The sequence below is a fragment of the Schistocerca piceifrons genome, chromosome 8 (genome assembly GCF_021461385.2).
Source record: "Schistocerca piceifrons isolate TAMUIC-IGC-003096 chromosome 8, iqSchPice1.1, whole genome shotgun sequence".
In the NCBI taxonomy this organism is placed as follows: domain Eukaryota; kingdom Metazoa; phylum Arthropoda; class Insecta; order Orthoptera; family Acrididae; genus Schistocerca; species Schistocerca piceifrons.
Genome location: NC_060145.1, coordinates 60,144,353 through 60,170,098, shown reverse-complemented (window position 1 = coordinate 60,170,098; position 25,746 = coordinate 60,144,353). Strand labels below are relative to the sequence as shown.

The 25,746-nt window shown below is 38.4% G+C and overlaps 1 protein-coding gene across 1 annotated transcript in view; it reads left to right on the top strand.

Moving 5' to 3' along the window:
- The window catches only part of LOC124712074 (phenoloxidase 2-like), a 229,089-nt gene that overhangs the window by 105,298 nt on the left and 98,045 nt on the right, over nucleotides 1–25,746 (top strand). The window contains exon 10 of the mRNA XM_047242369.1: nucleotides 11,998–12,126. Coding sequence (XP_047098325.1) covers nucleotides 11,998–12,126 — 129 coding nt within the window. The remainder of the gene's footprint in view (nucleotides 1–11,997; nucleotides 12,127–25,746) is intronic.

Genomic DNA, 25,746 nt, shown 5'->3' with positions numbered 1-25,746 from the left:
ATGGATGAGGGAAGAATTCCAAAGAGGATGTTTGATCTGCAACTGGAGGGGAAGAGGCCCAGAGGAAGACCAAGAGATAGATGGGTGAAGGGAGTGAAGGAATGTGTGATGAGAAGAGGAGAGAACTGGACGAAGGTGGAAGAGGGGGAACGGTGGAAAGACAGAACACGGTGGAGAGGCTTGTGTTCCCGACAGACCCAGCCAGTGGCTGGAAACTGTCCAAGATGATGATGATGAACAGAAGATATTTTTACACTACTTTAAGAAAGTTATCCATTATAGATAACAGTTTTTTGTGAAAGTGCATAAAAAATGCTGATACATACAATACAGCAAAAAAAAAAACAAAAAAAAAAAAAAAAAGGAAGAAGAAGAAGAAGAAGGAAAAAAACACTGTTAGGACCATCTTGAACAAGAAACAAAGAGACTCGTGTAGAACTATTTTCCATAGTCTAAAAATACTGACATTTCCATCTCTATACATTTACAAAACAATAATATCATTAATAAAAGGAAATGCAGTATTAGAAAGAAATGTAGACATTCATGCATAAGAAACAAGAAATAAAGTCCAGCTGAGAAGTATACAACGCAGACTGAGAGTTGCTGAAAGAGGTCCTCGATACTCAGGTGTCAAACTCGTTAAGTTGCAACTGAACTCGGGCTCGTTTACTACCAATTTTTCGCGTGGCTCATCTGTAAAGGGGGTTGGTAGTAAACGGTTGCATTTGTGCCCCTATTATTGAGTCTGATATTGGCTGGCTATTGAAGAGCAGTGAATTGAACTATACACGTTCAGATTGAAACTTATTTATTCAAAAGAAACATTTTAACGTTGTGGCCATACATTTTTAAGTTCACAGATAATAATCGGTGCAATTCGTACACTGTTTGTCTCACACCCACACACTTTCACTTTGTTCCTTCGCATACCCTGGCGTCCATGCTTGCACTCGCGGCACTTTGCCGCTCCCAACTCGCCACCACAACGGCCAACCACAAAAGACCCCGATTTTCCCGCTGACATCCACAGTCCTGAGTCAGGTCACATGACACCACAGTAGTCAAAATAATTGCTAAACATGGCCACAATTCGTTTACAGTATTTTATAATATTTAAATATTTAAATCTAAATACATTATATAATTTTACAAATTATCACCACACTTATATAATTCGTTGCACTTAAAAAAAAACCAAAACACTATCCAACGGAACTACAATGTCCATCAAAATGCAAACAAATATTTTCCGGTCTATTTTGCCCAGCATATTATCTCTGCTGCCGTGCTTTAAATTTTAAATTACTTGAAAGAGTTCCATATTATCCCCTGTTACCTTACATACCCCCACTTCATGGAGACATTACCTTAGTAACGGCAACATGAAGTAGCACCAAATGGAGTGAACCCATATTACTTTATATATTAAATATTTTAATTATAACTATAATGGCACCAAAACACGTAGAACAGTGTTATAGTGGTGAGTTAATCAGTGTATGTACTGTCATTAGGAAACATACATACATAATCCAACAATGTATCCAACTCAAATATACAATTAGATAGTATCCTATTGAGTGACTGGGCAGGCAAAATAAATGCCCATGTTAGTCTATATGTAGGTTGCCCACCACTGCACATTAACACTTCCACTTTTTACACAGTTGTTTCTGTAAGTTGCACGAAGTTGTTGTAACCAGATCCTTGTGTTCACAGGTTTATTCATTGGAATACAGTCTTTCCAAACTTGTCAGCCAACAGCACTGTGCTTCCTCTCATTAGCCAAGCCATCCTATCAAAATTTAATCAAATCCTCATAAATCTTGCCTAGACATGCAGACCCACATTTCCCAGGAATCAGGCTATCCAAATCCTCCCTGGAACATCCTGTTTTCACTGATCAGTTCTTATTAAGGTTTGTACAAATGACGAACATGCACAAAAATCAAACACAAACATGGCATAGTTAAATATATTCTATTTCACCCTTCAAATGTTCCCAGATCAGGACCTCCGACACTTCTACCCCCCCGCACCAAGAGAATTTATTCCCAGATGCAGATATATATATATTTTTTTTTAAGCATCCATACAGCAGTATCACTGTACATAAATACACTCAATTTTTTTTGTAAGAATTCCTATATAAATTTTCACATAATATTTGGCAATATCTTGAAACCCATTCTTTTATGACATTTCCATGGCTACCTAGATTCAATCATAAATGGCAAACAAACTCACCAAGGTCATAAACTTTTACTAGCATCCACTTAGCCATTAGTGTTCTTTCCCTCACTTTCCTCATGAACATCTTATAATAAGCAAGTTAATTATTTCCCATATGCCTCTACAATTTGCATATTTAGTGATTGCCCTACATGACTGTCCCAGCAACAATCCTACCCCCACACACCAGTATCAACTGCAGGTGCCACAGATACATTAGAAATTTTAATAAAATCTCAACATTTTTTTTTTAACAGACTATTTGCAGATTTCCTCCCTCCCTCCTATATTCTCCTCAAAATTACGAAATTCTTCCACTGAATCTGTTGCACTGTGAATCAAATCCCATTGCAAATGCTCTGGTAATCTCTTTAGTGTAGATATTTCTGTTAATACGCCCAGTGGCCTATCCAGATGATTTAATTTATTCAGTTCTCTAACACAGAACTCTCTCATACTTTCCTTTCCACTCTTGTAACTAGATCCATTCAAAAAATCGTTTTGCAATCTTAATTGTTTTGCTTGGCCCCAGTATTTGTTCAAGAACAGGTTTTCGAAGGTTTTAAAATCACAAAATTTATCATCATTTTGGTTTGCCCTTGTTTGAGCTCCCCCTTCCAACTGCCTCTTAACATATTTAATTTTTGCCTGCTCACCCATCCCTGTCACAAAGTTATCCTTATACGCAGCTAGAAAGTCAACTGCATGGTATTTATTCTCCCCATTAAAAGGTTTTGACTGAAATCCATGCCCCAGAGGATATCCCAACAATAAATTTCCATTCCCTGCTGCCACAGTATTAACTGTTTCCCTCAAGACATTTACTTCCCCTTCTAATTCCTTCTTATTGTCAGTAATTCCCTTATGGCAATCCAGCACTCCTATCTTAATGGATTCAATGTCTGCCTCTGTTTGTCTTTGAAATAATGTGCATTTCTGTTCCTGTACCTGAATCTGCCCCACAAGATTACTTTGCACAGTGTCCACCTTGGCTACTAGGCCTCTTTCAACCTCATCAACTCTCTCAATAATTCCCTAAACAATTTTAACTGTGTTTTCATCTTTATCTGTAATTTGAGTGAATTTGAGATCTAGCTGATCAAATTTTTCACTCACTGTCTTTATTTTATCACTAAGCCTTAATTCCATATCCCCTATTTTCGAATCCATTTCTTCAACTATTGCAGTTTTTATATTCCCTATTTTCGAGTCTATTTCTCCTAATTTACTAGTAAGTTTTACAAAAAATGTGCTGAGGTCACTTCCTGGTATCCAGCCTATTTCTTTTGGCATGCTAGGGCTACTACAGGTACTCCTAACATCCACTGATTCGCCTTCACTTTGAGATTCACGCGTCTCATCGGCCATGGCTAATGAAAGGACACAATTTTGCAATGTAGCTGCTGGCTGTACTTATCTTTTAAATCCTCGTGTGACGCGACGTCTGCAGTGAGCTCCGCAGCACAGCTATGCAATGAATCTTAATCGGCGGCGTGGACACACAGCAAACTCAATCAGGAGCGAGAACATGTTGCGTAGGCCCCTGGCAGCATGTAGTCGTGTTGGTCGGTGGCACGGACGACGGCGTTGATCGTCGGCAGCACGTGGATACAGCTTCGACTGCTTTACCCGTAGCAACACATGGACGTGGCACGGACGACGGTTTCTTCTTGCGGCAGCACGTATCGCGGCACGGACGACTATTTTACCGGCGGCAACACGTGGATACGGCAAGCACGGTGGTTTTACCCGCGGCAACACGTGGTCGACTCATCAGACTGTGTAACTGACTGTTTCACAATCGTGGTGGCCTTATATCGGCGTAACCACGGGGCAGCGCATATCTTGTCCAGCACAAACACTCTGGTACTGCTAATGCACCGATTTAGCTCAGAGCTCCCACACTGACTGTTCAAAAGCCTAACATCAGACGGACATTCGATTCCAAAATACTATGGAATATGGAAGAAAGTCCTATCCCGGACGAGCCCCCAATTGCAACTGAACTCTGGCTCGTTTACTACCAATTTTTCGCGTGGCTCATCTGTAAAGGGGGTTGGTAGTAAACGGTTGCATTTGCGCCCCTATTATTGAGTCTGATATTGGCTGGCTATTGAAGAGCAGTGAATTGAACTATACACGTTCAGATTGAAACTTATTTATTCAAAAGAAACACTTTAACGTTGTGGCCATGCATTTTTAGTTCACAGATAATAATCGGTGCAATTCGTACACTGTTTGTCTCACACCCACACACTTTCACTTTGTTCCTTCGCATACCCTGGCGTCCATGCTTGCACTCGTGGCACTTTGCCGCTCCCAACTCGCCACCACAACGGCCAACGACAAAAGACCCCGATTTTCCCGCTCACATCCACAGTCCTGAGTCGGGTCACATGACACCACAGTAGTCAAAATAATTGCTAAACATGGCCACAATTCGTTTACAGTATTTTATAATATTTACTCTTATATAATTCGTTGCACTTAAAAGAAAACCAAAACACTATCCAACGGAACTACAACGTCCATCAAAATGCAAACAAATATTTTCCGGTCTATTTTGCCCAGCATATTATCTCTGCTGCCGTGCTTTAAATTTTAAATTACTTGAAAGAGTTCCATATTATCCCCTGTTACCTTACAAAGTGCTTTCCAAAGAGTTTTCAGGACAATGTGAGCAAAAAGACATTCCAAAATCTTTTAAAGGATTATTTAATGGAAAAAGAATTTTGTAGTGTAGAAGAGTATATGTATCAAGTAATGAAAAATGCTACTGTTATTGTTATAGAGGTACTGTAATTAATTGAACATATTATGATATGTAAATAACATGAGAACATGAATACTGAGAGAAAAATGTAAATATGAGTATAATGTAGTGTGTAAATAATTTTCAGGACCTAAAAAATGGGTGAAAGATGTATGCAACATTATTATAAGTATTGCCACTTTGATGTTTTAAACTGTAATAAATAGGTTAAATATTGCAAGAAAATAGGTTCAAGTTGACTTGTCCTATATTGCAAGTACACACTTTGTACGAAATTTAATCAAATGGGACCAAATAAAAAACAATGAATCAATCAGTCACTGCATTATTTGTTGTAGGGTAACAGTTTGCAGGTTTCTTTTGTTCAATACATACAACACTGCAATATTAGTTATAGATTTAAAAGTCCACAGATTTCTTTTATTCAAAGTGCCAGACTGTCTTCTATGAATTCTTCAATGGGATAACAACACTCATCATCATCTTGGACAGTTTCCAGTCTCTGGCCAGGTCATTTTGGAACATAAGCCTCTCCATCGTCTTCTCTCTTACCACTATCTCTCTGTCTTCACCTTGGTCCAGTCTTCTCCTTTCTTCTGGACATGTTCCTCCACTCCTTTCAGCCATCTGTCTCTCTGTCTTCCTCTTGGTCTCTTTCCTTCCAGTTTCATCTCATGTATCCTCCTGGGTATCCTCTTCTCCTCCATTCGTTTAACATGCCCATACCATCTCAGCCTTGATTTCTCTGTCTCCTCCTGTTATGGTTCTGCCTTCATTCTGTCATTTCTTAACCTGTCTATTTTTGTCACTCCAATACTGTTCCTCAAGAATTTCATCTCACTAGCTTGTACTTTGATTTTCTCCCTTCCTTTCATAACCCAGGTTTCAGATGCATATGTCAGGATCATGACATAGTATGACCAGTGTATAATCTTTTTACTGATTTGTTGTACATCCTTGCTCCATATCAGGCTTCTGACACACTTGAAAAATGCTTCTGCTTTTCTCCCCCACTCGTTTATTTCTCTGTCGTTTTTTCCATATTGCTGTATCAGGATTCCTAGATACTTGAAACTCTCCACTCTACTCAGTCATGCCCCACCAATTGTTATTCCAGTTGTTCCTCTCTCCTTCGTCCTTGTTGTGATAATCATCTCACTCTTACTTATCCTAAATTTCATCTCATATTCTTGTACTGTTCATTCCCATATGTCCAACTGCTCTTGTACTTCCTCCTCCTTATTCTCCCAAATCATCAGATCATCTGCAAGCACCATAGCTTTCATCTTTCCTTCACCAATCACTTGTGCTTCTGCACTCATATATCATCAGCCATTGCAATGAAGAGTAATAGTGAAAGTGCACTTCCCTGTCTCAAGCCATTCTTCTGTTCAATCCAAGCTGATCTCTCTCCTCACACTTTCACACAGCTCATGGTTCATTTCCCGTATCCTCCAAATAATATGTTTTGCTACTCTTCTATTCTCCAGGGCTTTCCACACTTTGCCTCTACATACACTATCATATGCTTTTTCAATGTCCAAGAAGATCATTAGTAGATCTATTCCATATTCATAATGCTGTTCCTGCAGTTGTCTTACAGCAAAAATTAGATCCACCATGGACCTTCCTATTCTGAAGCCATGTTACTCTTCTCTCATCCTTCTTTCTAATTTTACCTGAATTCGTCCATCCAAATTTTTTTTAAAAATCTTTGCACAATGACTCATCAGAGTTATCCCCCAATAGTTCTTGCACTCTTTTCTATTTCCCTTCTTAAAGACCGGGACAATTATTCCCTTCTTCCAGTCATCTGAGATCATCTTTTGTCTCCACACAATTTTCATTACTTGCTATTGCCGTTGTATCCCCACCTCTCCTGATGCTCTCACCATTTCTACACTTAGCTCATCCAACCATGGTGACTTCCTTCCCTTCAGGTTTCCCAATGCCTCTTCCATTTCTCTCCATTTACCTGCTGCACCCGCTATTCTTTCTCCTCAGCTTGTTCCTCCTCATCCAGGTCTCCATTCGGGCTTAATCTGTCATATCGTTCTTCCTCTTACTTTTGATCATCCCATGTAACACCTTTTCTGACCCTCCTCCATCATTCTGGTTCACTGTTCCATCCACTTTCTTCTCTCCTCCGCCACCACTCTTTTTTCTTATTTCTTTCTTGCTTGATACTCTTCTCTTGTCTCTTCTCTTCTGGAACCATACCCTAAAGGCTCTATTCTTCTTCTGTACTATACCCTTGTTTTATCATTCCACCAGGGTGTTTCTTTCCATCTCTATGATAGGCCCAGCAAGCCAGTAGTGGATTGTGATTTCTGCTTTCAAAAATAGAATGGGATAGCAACACTATTCTCCTAAAATGTTTTGGAGTAATCTTTGTAGAAATCCAAATTTCATGTTTAATATGGTCCTACCTTTTAGCGTATTATGAATTTTTAGCCCCATTTACAGTGGTGTCTGAGCATAAAGCTTTAACTGATGTGATGAAAGTTTGAATTTCTCCTTGTAGTGTACTATAACTGTACTTACAGCAGATATTTTAAAGTTTATATTGGTTGTGTACAAAAATCAAAATTTATAAAATGTTTGATAAAGGAATCGTTAGTATTTTGAATTTCTTAAATAATTTATGATATTACTCATTTTTATGGCAGCATGGACTTCTAATGATTATCTCCGGAGGAATTAATAACCTTGGTGTGTTTGTAGAATTTCCCAAGAAAATTATCCCCTAATGAATAACCAATCCAAAAAACTATGATAAACCATCTTTCTTGTGTCCATGTGAGTGGCACCAAATACAATAACGTTGCAAAAGTTAGGGTATGTGATTTATGACAAGAAGTCTGTTGGTGTTCTACTGTAAACTATTGTCGAGGTTTAGGCCCAAGAATTTCACATGGCTTGCTTCTATCATAAATTGATTATTATTAGCTTTGTTACAGGATACATTACTTAAAGATGTGGATAGGACAGAAATTACAAAATGATAAAATACAAGCTACTACACTATAGATATTAACATAAAAACTAAAAAAAAAACATCATAAACATATTAAGCAGTGAAGTAAAATTCTTTAACCATAAGTTGTATCCTCTTCAATTGATATAATTATTGGTTCTGTTTTATGGGGCAGAAGCTCTCACATGCATCTGGATCTACTAAAGCCCACAAATAAATTTTTGGAAAGTTAAAATTTATAATTTAAAAATTTTATGAACTACTTTTAGGAAACTGATAAATTTTTAGAATCATAAAAAAATGGAGCTCCAAATTGGCAACACACTGAAATTTTGAAAGTATTATGTTTTAAGATTTGAACACCACCACCACCACCACCACCACCACCACCACCATCACCATCATCTGTTTCCTTTCAGTATTAGGTTACTACCTTTTCTGAACTCACAAACAAAATCATTCCCATCTTTTCTGAGGTGTTCCACTATCTCTTTCCTCATTTGGCTTGTAGTTCATGATCTTGTGTGGAATTTGAAGATTTGAATATTATAGGATAAAATAGTTTTTCAAAAAAGTATAACATTTGTGTGTGCCAACCCTACAACAAATAATTCCTAGTGGGGGTCAAATCTTGAAGTGATGATGGTTTATATGACTAAAATTGTGCTTATTTTGTTATATAAAATGTTGTCTCGAAAACCAATTATGCTGTTATCATCAGTGGTCTGAAAGAAATGCATTGAGTAATAAAACTTAGTGAATTACAGCAGATACAAGAATTTAGGAATTTCAAGTGTTCATGGTACCCTACCTGCATTATTAGATATCTGAAAAAAATTTATTTCTGTCAGGAGTGATATTATAGGAACTGGTGTGGTTCCACCATGCTACTATTCAGACTCTAATGACAGTGTATATTAAACAGAGAAAAACATCATCTGCCGAGTAATATGAGAGGTGGTTATAAAGTTTTAATTATTACCTCAAAAGTACAAAGTTGCAAAATTAATTTGTTGTTTGTTGCAAATACAGCTCTCCAGTTTTGACATGCATTGAATTCTCTGCTCTGCATTATCAAAGTGCACTGCTAGAGGAGACAAAGCAAAATGGTGCATCCCACCTCCACTTTATCAACAACTTGAGTCATATTTTAATGTCTGCTTTAATGGTGTGCTGTGGTAGTGCAGTATAGGGTTTTCAATGTGTACCAGCTCTGCAAATATCCATTTGCCAAACAGACAAGAAATTAATTGTTCAACTTTATTCTTTCAAGTTGACAATGAAAACTTTTTCCCCATACAGTAGCTTTGAAGGCCAACAGCCTAATAGTAATGATTTTGTCTCCTTCACATGTATTAATTTATAGAATAAAAGATTAATAATTTACACACACATACACACACACAAACACACACACAACTTTTGTACAGACAAATGTATCTGTATCTGCCATGAATATCATAACTGGTATATTCCCTTTACTGGCTTTGAGGATTTGTAGTGGGTACCATGGTGTTTAGTTAGAGCATAGAAACTCACATCCTGAAATGTACTGTTTTCCCACTACATGCAAAATACCACAACACACATTGCTCCTTGACTGCTGGTGCCTGTCATCTGGATACACTTACCAGTAGCGCTCAGTATGACAGCCACTGATATTAACACACGTATGGCATCTCAGTACCATGTTTTGCTACATATGATCACCAATTCATGGTCCTCCAGCATTTTCCACAGCCATAACTTGCACTTGTAGATCGTCCTCAGAAGCCACAGAGATCTCATAAATCAAGGATTCTATGTGATCCCACAGGTAGTAGTATAGCAGGTTCAAGTCAGGAGAATGTGCAAGCCATACAATCGGGCCATCACAACCTGTCCACCATTGCCAGATTGTTGGTTCAGATGATCTTGGATGGCACGTGAAAAATGAGATGGTGTGCCATTGTACTGGAGCCACATTTTGACACACATGCAGTGGCACATCTGCCAAGGGCCCATGCAGTACGTCATCAATTAATTGCAAGTATGTGACATCAGTGAGATGTGGTGGAAGAAGATATGGCACAGTTACATGTCCATCAAGGAAACCTACCCAAATCTTCAGATTGTATCATTCCTGGAATCCATGGGGGTATGCAGCATGCAGGTTTTCATCAGCCCACACATGACTGTTGAGGGAATTGAGAACAGCTTCCCTGGAAACTTGGCTTCACCCATGAAAAGGATCCACCATGGGAACCCAGGCTCATCCACACAATGGTGCAAGAACCCCTGCAGAAGTGGGCTTGTGATGTAAAGTCCTGTGGCTTCATTGCCTGTACCTTCTGTGGGTGGTACGGGTGTAGCTGCTGCTCATGCAGAAGACGCCTGACAGTTTCCTAATCCACTTGCAATCTACCTGATATGTTTCTGGTACTCATCATCACATCCACTTATACTGCATGGAGTACAGCCTCTTCAGAGGCACTTCAATGTAGCAATGAAGGAATGTGGAGGTGTCTGGCAGTGTGAAAAATGCTCTGCACACAATTGACAAGCAGCCCTCCTATTGCACTGAGCATCACCATACCACAACATCATGTATAGAAATACAGTGTAGGTATGCTCTCTAATTTTCCAGGAAATGTATAGTCCTTCTTAGACCCTTCCTTGGAATTTAGATATGGTATCTTGGTGTTTTCCTGTCTGCTTTGAAGCCATGATACTTCTGTATTTGTGATGCTTATTTATCTGTTCAAATTTCCATTTGCCCACATACTGATGGCAGCACAATTCCCACTGCCGAAGTAGCATCCATATTATTCATTGTGGTAAGTGTATCACTAACAGCACATTTAGTCCAGCCATTGTTGTTCATAGCGTTTGACACTTGTAGCGTGTAATATTTATCAGAACTGACCTCCCCATGTTTGCAACTGAACATGATTATTATTATAAGGAAGAGTGTGGCCCTGTTCTGATATTGGGGTTGCCATAATCTGTTGAAGACAGTGCTGTCACACAAATCATTACATTGAGTTTTTTTACATAAAAATCTACATTCTACATGTCTGTACACTTCGTTACCTTGCAGCCCATTCTGAGAGCATCCCATCCTCTATAATTCAGCCATTGCTAAATATATGAAACATTGCAGATTGTGTGTGTGTGTGTGTGTGTGTGTGTGTGTGTGTGTGTGTGTGTGTGTGTGTGGGACAGGGGGGAGGACGGGACGACCATGTGCACACACACATGTGGGTGCATGTGAGCGTGTTGTATTTGCTTATTTAAGACATGGGAAGATGAAACTGATTAACAGAGTATTGACATACATTAATTATATACTTATGTCATATCTTATTTGTGTAATGTATATGCATGTTTTCATCACATCATGTCAATTCGTCTACCATAACATACCTCATATCATAATCATGTCATGTTATTTTCCATCACATCATAATATTACATTTATCAAACCCTAATCTGTATTGTCTTTGTACAGCAGTATAATGTGCAGTTCTTATACAAAAATGGCTCATAAGGCCAATAAATAATAATAATAAATTTTACTTGTTGTATGCCACATAATTAAGAGGGTCAACAGATTACAATACAATACAGAGTATTTGCTGTGTAGTATTGTGTAATCGTGTGCAGAAACATAGATCATTACCATACATGAGAGCTTACAATTACAGACAAATTTCTAATATTTTGTTTATGATTGTCAATGAATAATTGTTATGTCTACAGATATTTAGCAAAATTTGTTAAACAATCTGTGAACAAAGTGTGTTACTTTTAGTCAAGGCATCATATTATTCTTTATGAATCTGTTATTACTAGAATCTGCATTTCCATTGGTATGTTTATGAACTGTTACACAGCACAGTAATTTGGCTCAAAGATAGGCTTGCTTTCATGCTTTTGCACTTCTCACTTCAGGACTCATAATTTAAATTGTACTATGTTTAACTGAGAATTTAATTGAATATGTATCCAAATAATTTCATTTTTCTTACAGGAATCATTTGGTGTTGTTGCTGATCCAGCAACAAATATGAGGGATCCTGTTTTCTACAGGTGGCATGCCTTTGTAGATGGAATCTTTCAGAGACACAAAAGTGTTTTACCGAGATACAATGTTCAGCAGGCAAAGTTTCATATATTCCTGAATACTTACATGTAGTTATTTCCTTTGAAGTGTTATTAGAGTGACATCAACAGTTGCTTTAATAGCTTTGTAATATTATTATTGACATTGAAATGATCTTTATCTCCAGAAAACAGTGGTTATAAATGATACAGTTACTTTACTACAGGCAGCTATGGGCGTGTACTTAACTTTCCATTATTTATCATATTAAAATCCTTTTCAACACTTGTTGAGGAATACCTACATTTCATTTTTCAGATTTTGCTTGCCAATGGTTGTCTTAATTTTGTTATCTTCAATAAATCAAGCATTTTATAGATTCTCAATAACAGTATTATGCAAGCATAAAATGGGTTACAAAAATGTACACAGACTGATGTCAGTGTTTGACAACACTTCTATAAACATGAAGGACCTATACATTACCCCAACAGTCTTCTGTAGACAGCTGTTAGAAGAGGCACAAGTTCTTTCACATAATCTACATAGAACAATGTAGGTATTCCATCAGGCCCAGCTGCCTTTCTTCTGTTTAGTGATTTCTAGATTTTATATCCCACAATCACTTATTTTGTTGTCTTTGACAATCTTGTGGCCTTTTAAAGGAGGGCTCTCCGTATGATCTTCCTCAGTGAAACAATTTTGGAACAAGAAATTCAGTATTTCAGCCTTCTCTCTTATCATCCCCTACTTTGATACCTTTGTGGTTGTTGAGTCTCGGTACAGATGACTTGGATACATTTACTCTCTCATCATCCCCTGTTTTGATGGCTTTACAGTTGTTGATCCATTTACTGTTTTAACATTAGACCTAAATTTCTTAGGAATTTTTGGTAGATTGGTGTACAGAATTTTACTTCCAAATTAGTCAGCAATTTACATTGGGCTCTTCTTAGGCTAATTTTGATTTGTTTAGATTTTGCTTGTTGTGAGGCTTTGGCTATGTTTCAGTCTGCAGTCTGCAGTTATACTCCCTCTGGTTTCAAATCAGCTTTGTAACATGGTTTCAATCATTAATTCCATGTTAAGTAGTAAGTGCACTAAGTCCCACATAAATTGATTTGCAAGAAGCAGCCAATTTCCTTTCATGTGGCGAATAAGTTCTTTGGATAGAGTAATAGTATGAATCCTCCATTGATTGTGAACTTACAGTGGTTTGAAGTCACCATATAAACATATTTTCATATTATATTTATGTATCACTATTAATTTTGTGCTTGATACACTGGCTTTAACATGCAGAGATTCTGCAGTCTCTAATCCAGGGTTTACTTCATCCTGCAGTGTATGGGAATCTGCCAAAGAAAAAATATTGTGTCACTAAGGGAAGTAATGTGAAATTAAAAAAAAGGGGAACTCTTTCATAAATCCAATTCAAATAACACTTCAGTTTTATAAATTAGTAATCCAGTGCTTGAAATGAAATTTCTTCAATAGATAAACCATAAGCCATAAAGACAAAATCCAAGAATATACTATAGTCTTGGCAAAACTACTAATATAATTTTAGACACTGAGGAAACCTCTTATAATACTTTTATCAAAAAATTTCCTTTATGGGTCTTGATATATGCTAAGTTTCACTAATTTACACAGTGAGGATATAAGGTTAGGAGACCTCACCCAGATGAACGTTTCTCAATTCATATCAATGAATTAATATGAATATTAGAGAAGGAAAGTTGCTACTCATCATATAGCAGAGATGCTGTGTTGCGATAGGCACAACAAAAAGATTCACACAATTATAGATTTTGGTCATTAAGACCTTTGTCAGCAGTAGACGTACAATCACGCACACACACACTCACTCACTCAAACGCAACTTGCGCACACGTCTGCAATCTCAGATAACTGAAACCACACTGCAAGCAGCAGCACCAGTGCATGATGGCAGTGGCAACTGGGTGGAGGTACGGAGGAGGCTGGGGTGGGGAGAGGGGAGGGATAGTATGGTGGGGGTGGTGAACAGTGAAGTGCTGCAGTTTAGATGGAGGGCAGGAGAGAAAGCAGGGAGCGGGGATAAGTAGCGGAAAGCAGAGAAATAAAAAGAAATTAAAAGACTGGTTGTGGCGGTGAAATGATGGCTGTGTGTTGCTGGAATGGGAACAGGGAGGGGGCTGGATGGGTGAGGACAGTGACTAACAAAGGTTGAGGCCAGGAGTGTTACAGGAATGTAGAATGCATTGCAGGGAAAGTTCCCAACTGCGCAATTCAGAGAAGCTGGTGTTGGTGGGTAGGATCCATATGGCACAGGCTGTGAAGCACTCATTGAGATGACAGATATCATGTTTGGCAGCGTGTTCAGCAACAGGGTGGTCCACTTGTTTTTTGGCAACAGTTTGTCGGTGGTCATTCATGTGGCCTGCAAGTTGCATTTGTGTGAGTGTGTGTGTGTGTGTGTGTGTGTGTGTGCGTGTGTGTATATGTGTCTATTGCTGACAAATGCTGTAATGGCTGAAAGCTATAACTCTGTGAATCTTTTTGTTGTGCCTATCGTGACTCAGTATCTCCATTATATGGTGAGTGGCAACTTTCCTTCTCTAATATTGTTACATTCCATGCTGGATTTTCCATTGGTTGATTTTTACCTGACGGCTTTTCTTCGATTCTAACCTGTGCTGTTTTCCTCTGCCACTACTTTCTTTTGCATCACTATACTCAATTGTCCAACCTTCTTTCTTTTCTTTCCTGTGTTTTTCTTGTTGCCTTACAAACTGGACTGTACACTCTACTTATGAGCCACCCTTATCAACCATCTCGGCCGTGCGCATCTGACGGCGTCAAGACCACACTGATTATTGGTGCAGCACCATATGTCCCACATTACTCTCGCCGTTATAATTAATCCTATACTTTCAAACCAATCACTCTCCCTACATCAGTTCCCTTACTTTTGCATGTTATCTCCCACATCTTTCTGGTGCCACACTATCTTGTATTTCTACCTACAAACCCTTCCCCACCCCCCACACTTTCTCCATTCTATCCCTGTTCGCACTCACTAAATCCACATCATCCAGTCACATCTGCCATCCCCCTTATTCATGCTTATCTGCCCTCAAACCTGCTACCTACAGTAATAATCATATATTTATTAATTATAAGTTATTCTCTATTTTGATCCTTGTGACATGTCACCAATTTTAGGGAGTCTTCACCTTCTGCTGTCATTGCCCTCATTAGATTTCATCTCGTTTTTTCCCCTTGTGCACCCATTTCATCCTTTCTGTGATTTTTCACATGTATTAGGGTGTATTTTTGCGTAATTTTTTGGACATAATTCTACTTTTTTACGTAATTTTTCACATTTTTTGCACCAGCATGGTTCCTTGCTCCTTCCATCTGCATCAATACAGAAAAGTTTCCTTATCCCTAGCCTGATCCCAGTTACTCATACTATTCCTGTGTTGTTGCTTGGCTCATGAAATCCCCCCTAATGGCCTTACCATCAAATTACCCATCTCTGGTTGCCACCCCTCCCTCCACAGTGACCTACACCTGTTTAGATTCCACCAATTCTTAGGCCTCACCAACATAATCCTGTGAAACCATATCAACGAAGCCCAATCCTCCTTGCAGTACCTTCTCTCCATCCACAAAATTCTCCTGCTATGTAATCCCAAATTCCTGGAACCCATAACACACAATGAAGCTCTTGCCCTGCAGGAACTTGAGCAACATGCACAACACCACTTCAAAAAGCCCTCCATTGTGCTCACTTCCTATTCCTGCCTCAGAGTACCATTGTCCACCACCTCTACAGCAACCTCCAAACCTCCCACATGTCCCCTCCTAGCTGATAAACACTATCACACAGACCTACTACACTTACCACACCCTCCAAAACTCCCTCTCACCACTACACAGAACCCAGAACCTAAACAGACCCCTAACACAGTCATGAACCTTTCCTACAGAAGCTTTTGTCCCACAGAAATATCAGTCCTTTCCAGAGGCCTCACATTTGCCCCACTCCCAAATTCAATCATGCAGGACTTGTTAAAGACCTTCTCTCCTTCTCCCAGTCCCTACAGAGGAAACACTTTTTCACCACCGACCCGAACAACCAGGCTCAACCAAAAACCAATATTGAACCTTGCCTAACTCAGATCACTCCTCTATCCAACCGTGATCCACCTGTACTGCCTTCAAACCACCCCCCGTTAACTTTACAGAGTTTCTTAACCTCAAACCTTGCTCACCATCATTCCCCAAATCCCTCAACATGCAAACTAACGTTACAGCTGTAGAAAGAACCACAGTACACCATCTAAAAACTGATCCTGACCTTATAATCCTACCTGCAGACAAAGGCTCCACCACCATTGCTTTGAAGCACAAGGATTACCTGGCAGAAGGACTACATCAGCTGTCAGATACTTCCACCTACAAACCTTGCCACAGTGACACCATTCCAATAATCCAGCAGGATCTCCAGTTGCTACTCAAATCCTTAGGCACATCCCAGAACCTCTCCCCAGAGTCCATCTCTCTACTTACCCCTACTGCTCCCCACACTCTCATCTCCTACATGCTTCCTAAAGTCCATAAACCCAACCACCCAGGATGACCCATTGTGGCCAGTTACTGTGCCCTCACTGAGAGAATCTCTGCTCTTGTAGACCAACACCTTCAACCTATTACCGGGAACCTATCCTCCTATATACAAGATACCAACCATTTCCTCCACCAACTCTCCACAGTTCCTGTCCCTTTACCACAAGGTTCCCTGCTCATCACTATTGATGCCACCTCCCGATACACCAACATTCCTAATACCCATGCCCTTAATGCTATTGAACACCACCTTTCCGAACGCCCTATGGATTCCAAACCAACAACCTCTTTCCTACTAGCCATGACCAACTATATCCTCACCCACAGTTACCTCTCCTTTGAAGGAATCACCCACAAACAAATCCGGGGTATGGCTATGGGCACCTGTATGGCACCATACTATGCCAACCTATTCATGGGCCATCTAGAGCAATCCTTCCTGAAAATCCACAATCCTAAATCCCTCACCTGGTTCAGATTCGTTGATGACATCTTTGCTATCTGAATTGAAGGTGAGGACACCCTAACCACATTCCTCCAGAACCTTAACAACTTCTCCCCCCATTTGCTTCACCTGGTCCTACTCAACCCAACAAGCCACCTTCCTAGGTGTTGACCTCCACCTCAGAGATGGCTACATTAGTATCTCCGTCCATATCAAACCTACTTAACAATACCTACCATTAGCAATACCTCCACTTCATCAGCTGCCATCCATTCCATAGTAAGAAGTCCCTTCTGTACAGCCTAGCCACATATGGTCGTCACATCTGCAGTGACAAGCAGTCCCTCTCAAAGTGTACCAAGGGTCTCACTGAAGCCTTCACTGACCGTAATTATCCTCCAAAACTTGAACAAAAACAAATTTCCGATGCCTTATCTTTCCAGTCTTCCACCACCTCCCAAAGTCCCACAGTCCAGCCACAGAGGAGCATTCCCCTTGTAACTCAGTACCATGCAGGACTGGAGCAACTAAATTACATTCTCTGGCAGGGTTTCGATTACCTCTCATCGTGCCCTGAAATGAGAAATGTCCTACCCACTATCCTTCCCACCCCTCCTACTGTGGCATTCCGCCGTCCACCGAACCTACAAAATATACTCATCCATACTTACACAACCCCTGCTCCCAATCCCTTACCTCATGTCTCATATGCCTGTAATAGACCTAGATGCAAGACCTGTCCCATACATCCTCCTACCATCACCTACTCCAGTCCAGTCATTAATATCACATATCCCATCAAAGGCAGGGCTACCTGTGATACCAGTCATGTGATTTACTAGCTAAGCTTCAATCAGTGTGCTGCATTCTGTGTAGGCATGACAACCAACAAGCTGTCTGTCCACATGAAAGGCCACCGACAAACTGTGGCCAAAAAAAAGTGGACCACCCTGTTGCTGAACATGCTGCCAAACATAATATAGGTCATCTTAATGAATGCTTCACAGCCTGTGCCATATGGATCCTACCCACCAACACCAGCTTCTCTGAATTGCGCAGTTGGGAACTTTCCCTGCAATGCATTCTACATTCCTGTAACACTCCTGGCCTCAACCTTTGTTAGTCACTGTCCTCACCCATCCAGCCCCCTCCCTGTTCCCATTCCAGCAACACACAGCCGTCATTTCACCGCCACAACCAGTCTTTTAATTTCTTTTTATTTCTCTGCTTTCCGCTACTTATCCCCGCTCCCTGCTTTCTCTCCTGCCCTCCATCTAAATTGCAGCACTTCACTGTCCACCACCCCCACCATACTATCCCTCCCCCTCCCCACCCTTGCCTCCTCTTTACCTCCACCCAGTTGCCACTCCCATCATGCACTGGTGCTGCTGCTCGCAGTGTGATTTCAGTTATCTGAGACTGCAGACGTGTGTGCAAGTTGCATTTGCATATGTGTGTGTGTGTGTGTGTGTGTGTGTGTGTGTGTGTGTGTATGTGTGTGTGTGTGTCTATTGCTGACAAAGGCCTTAATGGCCGAAAGCTATAATTGTGTGAATCTTTTTGTTATGCCTATCATGACTCAGCAGCTCCACTATATGGTGAGTTGGTAACTTTCCTTCTCTAATATTGTTACAGTCCATCCTGGATTTTCTATTGTTTGAATTAATATGAACATATTCATTGACAAATGTGTTATATTTTTGAAGAGCATCTGCAAAGAGCTAGATGCGAACTTCCAAGCAGTTTCATTGTAGTACACTTGAGCCAAACAACTCTTTCTAGCTGCACAAGGATACATGCTATGAACTTTGTGATTCTGTGGCAATTTTACATTCCAAACTTCTATACGCACAGCTATAAACGTTATTGTTGTGTGGCAGGATGCAAGTTTTTGATGAAGTGGGCAGCACTAGGGATGGATGCCAAACTCGCAGAGGGATTTTAGGAAATGTTGTGAACTAAATTCTCCTTGTTTATTCTTGGCAGCTGGAGAGTAGTGGAGAGTTATAATGCCGTAACACAGTAAGGAGCCAACAATGCACATAGCCAGCAGCTGCTGGAGCTTGAGTTGGAAACTGCTCTGTTGAATTCACTGCAGCAGTTTGTGTTCTGTACTTCAGTTACACTCCATGGTCATTCATAACTTACATGCCATGACTAGGCTAATACAGTGTGTTCATATGAAACCTCCTTGATTTTCAAATGCAGTGAGACATAAATATTTGCAATTTGTTGCATCACATAAATTAACTCGAATAGTATTGTACAAAAAATTAATACACCTCTACATGAGTTCCTTTTGTAACTCTTAAAATGTCTAGATGATACTGTACCTGAAACCAAGCATGCACAAGCATGTCAAGAATAAAGTAGGCTATTGCATCCATATTTTTTTCTGCAGAGATTAATCTTCTCACATGTGAGGAAGGTTCCTTCATCAAAGAAAACAATATTTCCTTGATAGGTACTGTCAGATATCTCAATAGAAAATTTGTGACAAAGCTGCAAGTCCTTTTGTTTCAGTGTTTGCACAATTTAAACTTTGTAAGAATGCAAGCAAAACCATTTATGCAGCACCTTGTGGATTGTTGAGTAAGGGATATTTAACTCTCGTAGTGCATAACAAAATGACTGTGATTGGCTTCTTTGAAAGGCCTCCCTGAACTTGTCTACTAACTTATCAGATGTAAGGAAAAGGATAGATTACTACTCACTGTAAAGAACCTGCTGTGTTGCACAGGCACAATGAAAAGACTGTTTCTTATTACCACTTTCAGCCAAAACCTTTTTCAGAAAGAAAACACATACACATTCATACAAACAAGCACACTTCCTAGATTAGATTAAATTGGTTTCAGTTTTAGTTCCATAGACCAAAAATTGAGATGATTCTCATAGATGTGGAACATGTCAAAAAGTATAACACAAAAAACATAAAAATTTGAATATAATACTTACTATCCTGGTCATCTGTCAGGAGATTGTCAAAATAGGTGACTACATTACAGTAAACTGGAACTGCTAATATTTACAGAATTAATGTGCTATGAAACATTGTAATGCACTTTTAATAAATTTATCGTACTCAAAACACTTAATCTTGACTATTGTGACCAAGTGCTGTCAAAACTGAAATCTAACAGACATTTTTACTTAAGCTGGTCTAACAGTCCTTGTTAAGATATTCATCTATAGAGTAGATGGAGCTGCCTATCAAAAAGTCTTTCACACTCGGTTTAAACTGTGCTTTATCTGAAACCAAGTAGAGTAGAATATAATATTTTTATTAGCCTTTCAGTATTTTTCATACAATTGCTTCGTCAAAGTTTACAGAGGGTTTTAGTTTCAGTACGATATTCAAATAGTTACAGAAAGGGGAGAAAAGGAACTAAATACCTTTTCTTCAGCATTATGTAAAACAATGTTTTATACAATAATTAAATACACACATAAGAAAAGAATAACAGTAAATAACTAGCTTATATAATATCAAAACATTTCCTTCATAACTTAGGTAAAACATATATTTTGCTGATTAGTTTCTAAGAATTCTTCAGTTGTATAGAATTTGTTGTTTTTTAGGCAGGTTTGCAATGTATTCTTATATTTAATGGTTGCTGGCAATTTATTGTAAATTTGTGTTCTTGAATGTTGGACCCCTTTTTGGACCAAGGTAACTGATTTTAGGTCTTTATGTAGATTGTTCTTATTCCAAGCATTGATAGTATGTATTGAGCTATTGGTTGAAAATAGAGATATATTACTTGCAAGAAATTTCATTAAGGAATAAATATACTGAGAAGCAGAGGTTAGAATACAAAGTTCCTTGAACAGGTTTCTACATGATGTTTTGGATTTACACCACAAATGAGTCTTATAATATGCTTTTGCATGCTAAACACTTTTTATTGGTTTGATGAGTTAGCCTAAAATATGATCCCATATGACAAAATAGATGAAAGCACACTTTGTTTTTAACATTTATATTGCCTACTTCTGACACCATTCTTACTGCAAATACAGACTTGTTTAGGCACTTAAGCAATTCTGTGGTATGCCCTTCCCAGAAATTTAACACTGTCAACCTCTTTGATCTGCATGACATCATACATTATACACATCCTGGAAGGAAATCTCTTACAGGTTCAGAGCTGCATATAGTGGGTCTTTTCAAAGTTTAATGACAGTGAATTAGCTATAAATCATTTATTAATGTCAGTGACAATTTGATTAGCAGATATTTCTAAGTCTGTACTTGACTTTCTACTTATTGCAATGTTTGTATCATCTGCAAACAAATCAAACTTGCATCTGGCAATGTAACAGATGATAGGTCATTAACGTACATAAGAAAAAGCAACAAACCCAAGTTGGAACCTAGAGGAACACCATATGTAATTAATTCCCAGTCGGATGAAGACTAACTGCTTACTGCACAGGTATTTCACAACAACACCCTTTGTTTCCTGTTAGTTAAATAAGACTCAAACCACGGTATGTTGATGATTTTCACATATGGACTGTCTGACAGCAACTGAATATATATATAGCAACTGAATATATATATATATGTATCACACCAAAACACACACACACATACACAGGACATAAACAAAAATAAATAATTAAATACAATAAAATAAAATAATATGACACCAAAAAAAACACACACACACACACACACACACACACACACACACACACAAATGCATACACGAACAGACCACTGATACTTCGATAGTTACACTCATAAGTTTGGCAGTAATATTCGATCTTTGGCAAAAACATTTGACAGTCAGCAACAGAAACCAAAACATTGCATTAAAAAAAGCGTTCAATGCATAGTGCTGTGGAATGCAGAAAAAACAGCAAATTGGCGCTCATAGGAAGAAGAACAAGACCAAAAATGCAACAGGAGCGTAATATGTAAGAAACTGTCTACGCAACCTGTAAGTACAGTTCAAAACATTACTACTTAATAGGAAATACCAACCACCATAACTGTTTATAACCTATAGGCACAGTGACAAAAAATGTAAATAAAATAGCTAACATATGTACATATTACAGGCCACTGATGATGCCTTGCAGAAAATAAAGGCGAAACGCGTATGGCACTAAAATTGTGTTTTATTCAGTTGCTGTCAGACGGTCCATAAGTGAAAATCATCAACATACCGTAGTATTACGCGCAACTGAGGAGGACAGGACCAAAAAATTGAAGAAGACTCAAACCATTTTGCAACACTGCCAGTGACACCACAATATTCTAATTTACGTAAGAGAATGCTGTGATTCACACATTCAAAGGCTTTTGACAGGTCACAGAAAATGCCAGTAGCCTCTAATTTATTATCAAATGAATTACGTACATTCTTACTGTAAGTGTAAATAGCTTTTTCTATACCAGGACCCTTAATAAATCCAAACTGTTACTTGGTTAATATATTATTTGCAGTCAGATGCTTAAGGAGACACTTCAATACAACCTTTTCAAATATTTTTGAGAAAGCCGGCAAAAGTGAAAGTGTTCGATAGTTTGATGGTATCTCTTTATTCCCCATCTTGTAAAGAGGCTTAACTTTGGAATATTTTAGCCAGTTTGTAAATGTTTCACTAATAAGAGATTGATTACACAAATAGCTTAAGATATAATTCAACTCATATGAACACACTTTGATTAACATCATTGATCTGTTATCATACCCACTAGAATACTTAGATTTTAAGGATTTTATGATGGATGCTACCTCTTTGGGCTATATGAGTGTCACTTCCATTCTCCTGAAATTATTTTTAAAGACTAGTGTCAAATACTCCACTGCACTGTTTATCAAACCTGATAACCCCAAGCTGTCAGTAACAAAAATGAGGTACTTGTTAAGAGAGGTTTGCAACACTACATGCATTTGTTACCAAAGTCTCATTTATTTCTAGAGCTGTGTGTTGCCCTTCCTTTCTGGCCCCAACTGCCTCTCTCTTCACTATATCCCATACAGTTTTTCTTTTGTTGTCTGATGTAAGTATCTTTTTCTCATAATAAAGCTGCTTCGACTTCTGGATTACTTGCTTCAATATTTTGCACTATTCTTTGTAATGCATTACAATGCTAAAATCAGAGCTGTTCCTAGATTGTAGATAAAGTCTTCCTTTTGTCTCACATGGTATCTTTATTCCTTGTGTAATCCATGGTTTATTTTTTGACTTCTGTATGATCTGAAGAAGAAAAATTTGTTAACATCGAGTATAGATTTAAGTGTCAGGAAGTCGTTTCTGAAAGTATTTGTATGGAGTGTAGCCATGTATGGAAGTGAAACATGGACGATAACTAGTATGGACAAGAAGAGAATAGAAGCTTTCGAAATGTGGTGCTACAGAAGAATGCTGAAGATAAGGTGGGTAGATCACGTAACTAATGAGGAGGTATTGAATAGGATTGGGGAGAAGAGAAGTTTGTGGCACAACTTGACTAGAAGAAGGGATCGGTTGATAGGACATGTTTTGAGGCATCAAGGGATCACAAATTTAGCATTGGAGGGCAGCGTGGAGGGTAAAAATCGTAGAAGGAGACCAAGAGATGAATACACTAAGCAGATTCAGAAGGATGTAGGTTGCAGTAGGTACTGGGAGATGAAGAAGCTTGCACAGGATAGAGTAGCATGGAGAGCTGCATCAAACCAATCTCAGGACTGAAGACCACAACAACACAATGATCTGAATTACCTTTAGGGGAGAACAGTTTCCAAAAGTGGAAGTAACTTTATTAATGAATGCTTTGTATTTTCCATTTGGGTCAGAAATATTGTAAGCATCTATCCAGTTCATGTCGTTGAGGAATTTCCTGAATTTCTCAATTTTTGATTGATTTATTACCCTCTTGTACTCAGATTTAGTAGATTTTTTGTCTTCTTCTTTCATTTCACCCTCTCTGGGGTATGGTGGATCAATCATTTCTTTGTGTGTTGTTCTTTTGTTAGGGCTCAGTATTTCTTCATTCTTTCTGATCTTCTTTTCCTCTCTTCCTCTGAGATGAAGGGTTTGGACTTTTGTGTAGATTTATCTTGGAACCTTATATTTTCATCTTTAGTAATTAATTTAGCCGTTCGATCAATAAGTGAATTTTCTGGAATCTTTAATTCTACTAGGTCTTTTTCAGTTTATTCAAACCAGTTGGGTTTCATTTTACGGTTATGGAAAAAGTCAAAGATTTGTTTACTTAATCTGTTGAAATTCATTCTGAGAAGATGACCATAAAAATTTATTCTCCTTTTTCGCATAGTATCTGAAAGTTTTTCAATTTTCTTGTAGAGAGTTTCATTTTTGATGTATATAATCTTCTTATTGTCTTGAAATTGTGGCCCTATGATTTTTCTTAAAATTTTTTTTTTTCCTTTAGCTCAAGTTTCTCCATTTAGCCTTTGAAATTAATGTTTAGTGTTCTGCTGCATACAGTGCTTCTGGCTTAATCACTGTCTTGTAATGTGTAATTTTGGACCCCCATGAATGGGATTTTTTGTTGTATGTATTTTTTGTTAGTTGGAAGGCCAATTCAATTTTATTTTCCTGGATTCCATTGCTTTGCTTTCCCCAGCATTCCAAATAACCCATTCTCTGAGACATTTGAATTATTTTACTATTTCAATCTTCTGTTGTTGAAATTTGAGGTATTTACATGAGTGCTTGATGTTTGTCAATATCTTAGTTTTTTCAAAGGAGATGTGAAGACCTATTTTAGCTGCTTGTTTCTTTAGTTCAAGGATTTGCTCCTGTGCTTCTTCCATTTTTTTATCTTGACAAGTCTCAACATTTAACACAAGATGCTGCATGTCATTACAGATAGCCAATTCATTATTGGGTTTGTGATATGACTTTTTTTCCTAGATTTGTCTGCAAATATATTATCAGTAGCAGTCTCAGAGCCTTTATATACTCTAGCGGCAAAGTTCACAGTAGGAAATGAATTGAATGATAATGTTACTGATTGCAATAACTGTTCACTGACAGAGCTTTTCAATGAGTCCACATTAAAATCACCAGCAACCACTATTTCCTTGTTTTTTACTGTGGGATGGGACAACAGAGACTCCAAATTTTTTATGAAGAAGTTAAAATTTCTGGGAGGTGATCTGTATATACTTACTATTATAAAGGACTTATGAAATACTACTTCTGTTGCATAAGCTTCTAAGTGCTGTTCTGAGCAAAATGTATTCATATCAATACCCTTGAAATCAAAACAATTTCTGACAAATGCGGCAACTCCTCCTTTCTCCATATTTTCTCTACAGAAGTAAGAAGCTAACTTGAATCCTGTAACATTTGACATATCTATGCCAGTGGTCACATGATGTTCAGAGAGAGATGATATATCAGCTGGTTTGCTCAACTCTAATTTTTCAACACAAATAAGCAACTCATTAAGCTTACCCCTTAGTCCTCGGATATTCTGATGCAAGAAGGATAACTGATTTTTTGCACTGGCTGAATTACAACTAGATGAATCTAATTTTCCTGTCAATTTTTGTGTATCTCTAGTTTCAATCAGGGGTTGTCTGCTTGAATTTTGTACCTTAAAATTTGCTTTCTGTCTGCCTGTTTTATCAGTGTGAATG